The sequence below is a fragment of the Arvicanthis niloticus genome, chromosome 12 (assembly GCF_011762505.2).
Source record: "Arvicanthis niloticus isolate mArvNil1 chromosome 12, mArvNil1.pat.X, whole genome shotgun sequence".
Classification (NCBI taxonomy): Eukaryota; Metazoa; Chordata; class Mammalia; order Rodentia; family Muridae; genus Arvicanthis; species Arvicanthis niloticus.
In genome coordinates, this window is record NC_047669.1 from 19,342,637 (window position 1) to 19,353,709 (window position 11,073).

Here is an 11,073-nt window from a genome sequence, read left to right on the forward strand (position 1 = left end):
CAAGACCAACAGACATTTATTTATTTCTTTCCCCTCCTCTCCTCATCTTGCTCTCTCTCTTTTCTTCTCCCTCCTTTCCCCCTCTCTCTATCTGCGACAGGGTCTCCCTACAATAGCCCAAGCTGGCCTAAAACATCCTATGTAACCCAAGCAACAAACAAACTTCAGGTTCTCCCACCTCAGCCTCAGAACAAGTGTGGTGGTGGGTTTTCTTTCTTTCTTTTTTTTTTTTTTTTTTTTTTGGTTTTTCGAGACGTGGGTTTTCAACCAACCTAGAATTCCCTGAAAAGGGGGGGGGGGGGGCTCAAGTGAAGAATTATTTAGATCAGGCTGACCTGCAGACATGTTTGTAGCAGAGGTGAGGAGTGTCTTGATTGTCAGTTATGGTGACCCATGAACGTGGGTGGCACTAATTCATGGGCTGAGCTTTGAAGTCTTTAAGAATGAAGAAACTGGCCGAGCCAAAGCTGCAAAGGAAGCAGCAGGCAGCATGGGTGGCTTGTTCTCTGCTCTTGATTGGATGTGACTAACCAGCTTCCCTTCTGTGGTGGACTTAAACCTGGAATTATAAGCTTTTTAACTTCCATTATGTGCCTCTGTGAGGAGACGTCTGTACAGGTACTAGAGGTGTTGGGTCCCCTGGAGCTGGAGTTATATGAGCAGTGTGAGTCACCTGAGGCAGATCTCCGAATGTGCTCATTCCTATGTGCTCTTAACCATTGAGCCATCTCTCCAGCCCCTGAGAAACAGCAGTTCTGAAGATTGATACTCACAGCTGGTCATAGCGGCTCAAGTAATCCTTCTGGGAGGGAGGCTGAGGAAGGAGATTGCCGTGAGACCAAGTCCAGTCTGGGATACAGAGTGACCCCCTGTGTCAGGAAAAAACAAGTAATACCTGTAGTTCAAATGGGTGGCTCCTCCCCCAAGTGAGTAGCAGTGAGGAATTTAGATAAATTAACTGAATAGGCGGGCTGGCTCTGGACACAAACTGGCAATACATAGGTCATTTCACCTCCATTTAATAACATGCGGTTTTTGAGACAAGGTCTCATTATCTAGCTCTGGCTGCCCTAGAATTCACTATGTAGAACAGGCTAAACTTCAGCTTACAGAAATCTGCCTGCCTGCCGCTGCCTCTTGGGGCTAAAGGTATGTACCACCTTGTGCAGCTATATGCATCATTTTTAACCATCCCGGAGTATTTACCAAATTATTATAATAATCAAGTATGACCACTAAAAAGACTAGTTTAGCCTGGCGGTGGTAGTATACACCTTTAATCTCAGAACTCAGGAGACAGAGGCACTGGGATCTCTGAGTTTGAAGCCAGCCTTGATTTACAGAGTGAGTTCCAAGGACAGCCATAAACCATGTACACACATAAACCATGTCTCCTTGAAAAACACAATAATGATAATGATAATAGTTTTCAGGGCTGGTGAGATGGTTCAGCAGGCAAAAACCTAACCTGATGGCCTAAGTCTCATCCCTGGGACCTATATGGTAGAAGGAAAGAAGCAAGTCTTGCAAGCTGTCCTCTGACCACCACATGAATACTATGGCATGCATACATGCCTCCGTATCCCCCCACACAAAATAAATAAATGTATTAAACCCCTGAGTTTATAGCATTATCATATCTATTAAAAGAACAACACACTGTGGAATAAGACAAAAAAAAAAAAAAACCTACAGATAAGTTCACTGGTGCTTTTTGTTGTTTTTAGGGCAGTTAGCTGGGCGTATCTGGCTTTCTGTCTCCTGTCTGATTTTCTGTATGGGGCAGCACATCTCCCCTTCTTAGTAATGGCATCTGAGAACCCCCAGGCTAGCAGATGTGACTTGGGTTAAAGGGCCAAAGTTGGAAGGGTTGGTGACTTTCTTTGCTAAACCAAAATCATCAGGAACCTTTCTCTGGGCTCTGACCACCAAACTGTCTCATTTGTTTTTCTGGGTATGGAAGGGTCGCTCTGTGGATACTTTCTTTGTTCCTTTTGACACGACTGTGACATGCAGTGGCATTACAAGGCTTTCTGCCACCCTGGGCATCCTGGAAGGGGATGATGTGAAGTTAACTCCTGTCCACCCCTACTCTCTATTCCTTCCAAGCTATTCTTTATTCCATGTAGTCTGACATCTGATGAGGTACCCACAGCCTGGAAAGTCAGAGGAGGGGATGCTGAGAAGGCAGAAGAGATGCTGGGAGGTGAAGCCATCCCACCCTGCAGTTTGGGGATGTGTTAAGAGGACCATGCTTGATCCCCAGAATGACCCATGCTGATACAGCCACAGGCAGGGATGCATTTAGGGGCCTCTTCATAGGGGCCTTCCCTGATGCATTTCTCTACACCCAGCATGTTCAGCAGGTGTGGCCTCCCTCCAGCTTGGAGCATGACCGCCATCACCCTGAGGATCCCAGCTCTGCTCAAAAGGATACCTGATGATGTGGAATTCAAGATGTCTGAGGTGTAGAAGGGCCACCTCAGTAGTCCAGGTGTTAGATGCCAGGATGCACTGACCACAGAGCAGACAGCTCTCCCAGACACTGAGGTCTCTTTTTCTCTGGACAGAAAACGGGAGTTTGCAGTGGACACCAACATCCCCAGAAGCATGTACCCTGGAGATTCTAGCAACGGATGTCAGGACTAACTTGTCATCGGTACTCCAGCCCAAGACTGTGGCTTGCTTCTGCAGTAAGGAGGACCAGTGTTTGTACAATGAGACCAGCAGAGAGGGCAATTCTTCCCTTGAGGTGAGTAGTGGGAACTGAGGGGGCGGGGGGGGCGGGCCAAGTGGAGGGATGCTGTGAATGTGTTCTCTCCTGGGCGAGGTGTATGTAGGGAAGAGGGTGGAGCTGTGGTGAGTGGTGCAGGGGCCATCTTGGGCTACAAACACATGTGTGAAGTTGAACTTTCGTCATTGCTTAGAGCACCTCCCATTCTGTCAGGCTTAAAATATTCACCTCAACATTTCCCATGGTTCCTCACCATGGCACTGAGGTGTAGGACGGGAAGGCTTACCTGTGCTTCTGGATAGAGGTCTGTAGCTTCCAGCGTAGCTGCCCTGACTCCTTCCAGACCAGGGGACCTGAGCCCACTATGATCAGACACAAGAAGTCCTTACAGAGCATTGTGGAGAATAGCTCACCTCTCTTTGGGGCTGAGAAGTGAGGAACGGGATGCTGCTTTATGTCTCCCAGATGTTTGCTATTTCCTCTCTCTGAGGAAGTGTACCTTCTTCAGTTTGGAGAAAATCCTCTCCATCCACGTTTACAGTCAAGCTTCATGACCCAAGTCCACAGAGTTTGCCCTATTTCTGCTTTGTGGTTTTGCTCCCCCCACCCACCCCCATTTCTTCCCCTGCCTTACTCTACCAAGGATTCCAGGGGAGGAGATATACTCTGAGAGGCAAAGCTGAGAGCCTGCTACAGGGCCAGGCAGGGGATTGTACAGCTTTGGGAAGGGACTCACAGCCTTGGCCTGTCCAGGAAGGTGCTGGGGGGACTGAGACAGCAGGGCCTCTCACAGCAGAAGTGTCAGGACAGACGTTCTTCAGCTTGTGGACACCAGCATCCCTGCTGTTATTCAGGTGACCAGCTGCAAGTGTGATGGGAACGCCTTCGGCCGCTTTTGTGAACGCTTTGAGGACCCCTGTGCTGAGCCATGCTTCCCTAATGTGGACTGCACTCCTGGGAAGGGCTGTCAGACCTGCCCTCCAAACATGGCTGGAGATGGACGCCATTGTGCAGGTGAGCTTGGGACAGGGTCCAGGTGATTTGTCAAAGGTCTATGACAGCCGAATGCAAACTGGTGTTTCTGTCTTTAGCAATGTGTCTTCAAATACCTCATGATAAGAAGCTGTTATGGGGGAGGGCTTAGAAAGGGGTGGGAGATAGTGTGGGAATGCAGAAGCTGAGGATGGGGCGGGACCAGAGCAGCCCCAAGACCCTGCTGGAGAAAACGTGGGGAAAGACTTATGGATAAGGCTAGTGAACCAGAAGCAAGCTATGCTCTCTGGGCATCTTCAGAGACACAATGCTCAGGGGCTCTGCCTTTCACAAGTCCAGGGCATTTGGAGGTGTTGCTATGGGGACCTTGAGGCAGAGGAATCTCAGTTTTCCTTTGGGTTCTTTCCTATGTGTCCACTCCTCTTCCTCTGACCAACCGTAGTCATCATGACAGAGATGACAGTGCAACCTTTCCAGTCCTCTAAGGCAGCCAAATAGTCTCCAAACCAGGAGACTACCATCTTCTGGGCAGAGTCCAGAGTAGGTGGAACCAAGAGACAGATGTGAGGGGAGAGAGAAGGAAGCAGACTGTGATCCTTTTCCCACCTGCTTCTGGGTCCCTCTCTGGCAAGGCTGTTCTGGTCATCTTGCCCTGCCCTCTGCAGAGGAGAAAAAACACCTGGCAGACAGGGAAAGGTTAATTTACAGAGAAATACTTGGAGAAGATGTGGGAAAGATAGTTTGGGGTTCAAAGTGGCCCACAAGCACAATACAGAATGGGCAAGCATGGAGGGGAGGGGGAAACCAAACAAAATATCCTAGGGTTAGGCTCCAACTGGCAGCTCATCTCCCATCAGCTTCTTCATCATGGTGTGGCTGATTCCCTACTCCCCTTACAGCTCTGGAGGACTCTGTATTCTGCCCAAACCATTCCTGTCCTGTGAATTACTGCTATAACCATGGCCACTGCGACATCTCTGGGGCTCCAGACTGCCAGCCCACTTGCACCTGCCCCCCTGCCTTCACTGATAACCGCTGCTTCCTGGCTGGGAACAATTTCACTCCTACCATCTCTAAAGGTATGGCTAACTGCTCCTGACACACCAGCCCCTCTCATCTCTCGTGTCTGAGAATGATGGGAAAACTGGTGTCCGTGGCCCAAGTTCCCCAAAGGCAGAGATCAGAACTGAGGTTTCCTCCTGTGTGGTGAGTTTGGGGCTGGAGGACATGGTGAGGAGAGCTGTTGCAGTGTGAAGCATGGGCCTCTGTCATCTGCAGGGGAAGAAGCCAAGGCAGAAGAAGCCTCAGAAGTGTAAAGAGAATCTCTCTTGTGCAGTGTGTGGAAACGTCACCTGTCAATAAGATGCTGTTAGCCTACTAGTTTAGGCAGGAAATAGGGAGGTGGAAGTCTGGTACAGAGGGGATTTCTGGGATAGTCAGTGGAGAGAGATTTGCTCCAAACTCTTAAGAAGAGGGTGACATGAAATTGAGGAGAGGTAACGGACCTCGTGGCGAGACTTAAATTAGAATAAGTTATGAGCCATCGGAATGAGCCAAAGCTTCTGCCCTAAGCACTTATTGATAATAATTCAGTCTCAGAGTTGTTATTTCAGGGAACAAAGAGGCAGCATAAAAAAGCTCACAGTTACACAGAAGTCCTGGCCAGCACAGGAGCGATGGGGTGTTGGCTTTCAGTAACCTTGCCATGGTGGACGGAGCTGTCTCTCTGAGCGGCATGGGGGGTGGAATGGGGGAATGTTGAGTAAGTCTGGGAACCCCATGGCCCTGAGACGGGTCTTCTTTATCTCCAGATCTTCCCTTGAGGACCATCATACTCTCTCTCCGGGAGGATGAAAACGCCTTCGAAGATGACGTCAACGCCTCGGTCAGTGCTGGGCTCCCAGTGGGAAGCAGATCTTGAACGGGTCCCATAGGGACTGTGCTGTAGCTTCCACATTCTTCAGCTACCTTCATTTCCCAAAGGAGGGGAGCCTCTTGCCCAGGGGTGGCTCAAGGGCCTAGAATGTCAGGAAGTTTCAGGATCAGAGACCGCAGAATGTGTGAGAATCACCAGGTTGCCCTGGGAAGAATCCCCGGTGGCATGTCACTCCAGTCTGTCCCTCTGGGTACCCCTCATGATTCACATTCTTTGGCTGCTGTATGGAAGAAATCATCTCCTCCCTGATTTCCCAGAGGGAACCAGGACTCCTCTGATACCACGTATTTGTCCACTAAGCAAAGTAGCCAGACTGGTGAATTGCAGAAACTCTAGACTCCTATACACGGGAACTCGGAACTCTGCCCTGCCTCTCTCTAGAGCAGGAGAAATAATTAGACAAGCTATTTATAGCAGCTTTGTGTATAAAAGTGGATGATAGTAAGTAGTACCCATCAGTAGGTTGTGTCAAGACTTAAATGATACTGTGCGTAAAGCACTTAGCACTGAAACACGGCAGGCATTCAAAGTGATTATTACTATTAATACTCTGACTTCCAAAGACATCAAATCCCAACGAGTCAGATCTGGTGACATTCATCTGCTGCCCTTGACCAAAGGCTCTTTGGATAGAACAGGTGACATTCCTGGCGCCTGGCCATCTCTAGGGCTTAGCTGAACGGTTTGTGTTTGGTACAAATGAAGGGAGAGGGTGGGCTGGGATCAGAGACCAAGCAGAGGTGTTCCTCTCAGATGTTCTCCAGGCAGTGTTGCAGCAGAGGGAAAGAATGCCTCACTCTTCACCTCTGAGTATTTATTAAGCAAGGCCCCAGGCCAGCCTCTGACCTAGGCATGAGTGTGGGAATGAAGAGAGCTGCCTGGCCCCCACATTCAAAGTTGGGCGAGGCCTCTCTAATCTTCATTAGGCCTATAACCTCCCATTCCCCCATCTTCCCCCATTGTAGGTGGCACACATACTAGAGAACCTGGACATGCGAGTGTTTCTCTCCAACAGCTTAGTGGAACTGATACGAACGTAAGTGAGGCTGCCCCCCATGGCTCCCCTCTCCCTCTCTCCTGCTCCTCACACCCCTACTGTACCCTTTCATACAGCTCTCCTGGAGCACAGCCCTCGAACAAGTCCATTCATCACTGGAAGGTCACCTCCCACTTCAAGTACCGTCCCAGGGGCCCACTCATCCACTATCTGAACACCCAGCTGATAGACGCCGTGGTGGAGGCCTTCCTCCTCCAGGCTCGGCAGGAGAGGCAGAAGAAGAGCGGAGGAGCCAGGAAGAACGTCCACTTCTTCCCCATCTCAAGGGCAGATGTCCAGGATGGGACGGCTTGTGAGTCACTCTATTTTGGGGACAATACAGGGATTCTTTGGAGAAGAGGAGAAAAGTAAATAGAGGACCATCACAGACCTGCAGGCCGTGTCAACCCTTGGTAGAAAGTAGTGTGTGCAGGTCCACGGCTGAAGCAGGTTAAGTTAGATTGGCTGTTTGTAAATCTTTGAGTGAAATTTAAAACATTTCCCATAATAGCTATTTTTAGATTCAGAGCAGGGACATAAGATGTTGCTGGTGGACCCATGTGGAAGTGTCACTGGTATTTATCCCAACCCCAGGCTGCCTCATGGCTTCAATGTATTTTCTTATTTCCTTGCTTGGGTTTGGGGACAAGATCTAACTGTGTAGCTCAGGTGGACCTCAAACTCCCACTCTTCTTGCCCTAGCTCTGAAAGTGTGGGAATTTCGGGGATAACACCATGGCACCCAGCTGGCTCTACTTCCTTTAGTAAAACCACTCATGGTCTTCTTAAACTATCATTGCACTGAACACACAAGGGCTTCTCTTCACCTTGTCCTCCAACTGGAGAATCTTAAGCTGAGGATAGAGACTGGCAGGAGAGGGGACTCCTTCTGACAGGATGTGGCCAGACTCAAGCCAGAACTCATGGTCCCAATGGAAAAATGGGATGGGGTCTCTGGCAGCCTCTGGTTCTCCTGGGCAGGTAGTAAGGGAAACAGAGGAACAGCCCCTTCCCTAGGTTGTGGAACGGAGCAGAGAATAGGAGAGGGACTACGCCCACCTGGGAGAAACTGTTGTTCAACTTGGGTCCAGCACCTGATGAGAGCTGCTTCTAGAATCTGGTTTATGCTTCCTGCCTCTTGGAGCAATAAAATGAAATTTCTCCAAACTCCTGCGCGTTGGGTAGCTGCAGTGGGGAGATGGGTAACAGGAAGGGAGCATCCCCGACTGTGGCCATTAAAGAAAACTCATCGAGGCACCTGAGAGGCTTGTAAGAGGATCAGAAGCTTAATGAGAGATTTGGCTGCATAGCAAGTTGGAGGCCAACCTGGGCTACATGAGATCATATCAGAAAGATTAAAGGCACACACCTTTAATCCTAGCACTCTGGAGGCAGAGGTGGGCAGATGCATCTGTGAGTTCGAGACTAACCTAGTTTACAGAGCAAGTTCCAGGATAGCCAAAGCTACACAGGAAAACCCTATCTGGAAAAGCTGGTGGGGGGGGAGAGAAGGAGGGAGGGAGGGAGGGAGGGAGGGAGGGAGGGAGGGAGGGAGGGAGGGAGGGAAAGAGAGAGAGAGAGAGAGAGAGAGAGAGAGAGAACATGCCTAAGTTTTTTTGACTGCCTGACTGAAAAGGTATGACAAAAATAAGACAGAAAAGAAAATTCTACTTTGTATTCTAATTTTCTTGTTATTGTCTTAGGGAATTTCATATATAATTTTTTAATAAAAGGATCAAATCGTACAAATCATACCTAAGTTTGGTATCCTCCACATTAAATAATAATGACTACATTATCTCAAATATTGTGTACCTACTCCCACTTGACATATTATTTTTATTTTTATATTTATTTATTTATTTATTTTGTTTTTTTGAGACAGGGTTTCTCTGTGTAGCTCTGGCTGTCCTGGAACTCACTCTGTAGACCAGGCCAGCCCTGAACTCAGAAATCCACCTGCCTCTGCCTCCCAAGTGCTGGGATTAAAGGCGTGCGCCACCACTGCCCGGCAACATATTATTTTTACAATGACCTTTTTGAAACTGATGTTTGTAATAAATTTTAAATGTTGTGGAGATAGCTACTTCTTATTGAGGGTTTACTGTGTATCCAGTCCTGTCTCATACACTCCACATGCAGTATCTCATTTAACACCACAGCTAGGTTAGGAGTTTTTATGCTTTGTTTTTAAAGGTAAAGAAACTGAGGCTGACTTAGGAGTGAGTCTGGAGTCCGAGTTTCAGCTCAGTTCTGGCTAACTTCTGAGTACGGGCTCATCACTGCTGGCCTGTTCAGACCCTGAACACTGTCATCTTCTTGACAAAGCTGTACAGTAATTTACCTGTTGAGCACTTCGACCCCCATTACACAGTATTAATAGGACCAACCACGGAGAACTGAATACCTACAGATACAGGACTCTGCGCACATAACCAGATGTTTCTCAGGATTAACATGGGCCTGAAATTTGACTGCCTGACCAAAAAGGTATGAATGTATCTCTGTGGTTTGCTTACTTTATGTATCTTTTCCCTGCCTACAGTGGACCTAAGTAAGCTGGACAGGTACTTCACATGTCCTGGCTACAAAGGCTACCATCTGGTCTACAGCCCCCAGGATGGCGTCACCTGTGTGTCCCCATGTCGTGAGGGCTACTGTCAGAATGGAGGCCAGTGCGAGCACCTGCCAAATGGGCCCCGGTGCAGGTGAGTCGGGGTCTGGGGCAGGAAAGCATAGTACTGGGGAACTCAAATCTGATGAGACACCACAGAGGGCCTGGGAGGCAATGGTCCCTCCCAAGACATGACAATGGGATGACTCCCTAGGGACTGGAGGATGAGAAGCAGAGAAGGGGGCAGTGGAAGAAGAATGTGTGGCACTCCTCTGCATGGAGGAGAAAGATGTGTGTTGCTTCTGAAACGTAAGCTAGTCACATAAGGTTACTCCAGCCATTACGGACATGGAGAAAACTGCACTGTAGAGAGAGGAGGCTCCAGTGGGCACCCAGGAAGTAAAATGCCAGGATCCCAGAGCCTCCCTAAGAATGGACGCCCTTCAGACCTTGTGGAAAAGAATGAAGTGGCTTGGCTAGTCCCAGTCATGCCCAGGGGATTCAATATGGGGACACCCCTGAAGCTGGTTCCTTAGGCCTTCTCCATACATTAACAAATGGTGTCTTCCCTGAGGAGAGGACTCTAAGTCTGCAGGGACACAGGGCCTTGTGTTCCAGTGTCCCCTGTTTCCTCTTGTCCTACTCTTAGTCCAGGACTGGTCAAAGCAGATGGGCTGAGTTGAGGGTGGAGCACATCCTTTGGGAGATAAGGGGGTGTGTTTGTGGCAGCGTGGGCACACTTACCTTAGTCCGCCACCCTTCTGAGCCAGACTGGTGGTGCAGAATGTGCTATCCAGCCCTGGTTTTTAAAACCATACTTCCCTCCTTTGTCTGGTGACCTCACTTCAAAATGGCCTCAGGGATGGCTGGAGTCTCCACCCGGCCTGTCTTGCATAATGACCCCTGGTTCCCAGGAGTGGAAGGCCTCCTCACTGAGCACGACTTGTTCTCTCTGTCCCCAGCTGCACATCCTTCACCATCTACACATCCTGGGGCGAGCACTGTGAGCACCTGAGTATGAAACTTGGGGCCTTCTTTGGGATCCTCTTCGGAACCCTGGGCACCCTCTTGCTACTGGGGATCCTAGCATTTGTGGTCTTTCACTTCTGCGGCTGCTCCATGAACAAGTTCTCCTACCCTTTGGACTCAGAATTGTGAGGCCTCGTCCCAGACGGGCAGCTGCACCTAGGATACCTCAGGACCCACCCATCAGTCTGCCTCCGCTCTAGGGAGACTAGAAAAGGCCTGCTGCATGAAGATGAACTGAGATCTTCAAGAATGAGTAAAGGGAGTGAAACCAGACTCTCCCTTTGTAGTAGATCAGGGGTACAGGAAAAGGCCATGATGACCAAATATACAGATGGATGGGTTCCTATGCAGACACGTACATAGGATGCAGTCTATGTATGAGTGCAGACTGTGTGTGTACACACCAGAGTTAATGGATGCTTTACATTGGCCAAAATGTTTTTACATATAAAACTGGCTTAGTTCTCATTAAAATCTATTTAAATAAAGTCTCTTTCTTCTTATGTCTTCAAACCATGGATTCCATCCCAGATTTCTTCTGGAGGCTGAAAAATTAAGCACAGTGTGTCTTTCCACTCCTCATAAACATAGTTGTGCTGTTGCATATGAGGCTGGGGGTGGAAAAGTCAGATGGTGGGGCCCAACCCTGCCATAGCCCCCAGCTGCCCCATGCTAGCTGCATCAGTGGCCACGACACTGACTTGGTCCTTGCTTCCTCCTGTCTCACCCAC

At 49.1% G+C, this 11,073-nt stretch overlaps 1 protein-coding gene across 6 annotated transcripts in view; it reads left to right on the forward strand.

The window, feature by feature from the left end:
* Muc4 (mucin 4, cell surface associated) overlaps positions 1-10,855 on the forward strand; it is a 53,394-nt gene extending 42,539 nt beyond the window's left edge. For all 6 annotated transcript variants that reach the window (XM_076942818.1, XM_076942819.1, XM_076942817.1 and 3 more), the window contains 8 exons: positions 2,571-2,752; positions 3,589-3,748; positions 4,627-4,806; positions 5,539-5,612; positions 6,629-6,699; positions 6,777-7,012; positions 9,245-9,407; positions 10,276-10,855. In XM_076942818.1, the coding sequence (XP_076798933.1) occupies positions 2,571-2,752; positions 3,589-3,748; positions 4,627-4,806; positions 5,539-5,612; positions 6,629-6,699; positions 6,777-7,012; positions 9,245-9,407; positions 10,276-10,471 (1,262 nt within the window). In that variant the 3' untranslated portion in view covers positions 10,472-10,855. The remainder of the gene's footprint in view (positions 1-2,570; positions 2,753-3,588; positions 3,749-4,626; positions 4,807-5,538; positions 5,613-6,628; positions 6,700-6,776; positions 7,013-9,244; positions 9,408-10,275) is intronic.
* The last annotated feature ends 218 nt before the right edge of the window (positions 10,856-11,073 follow it).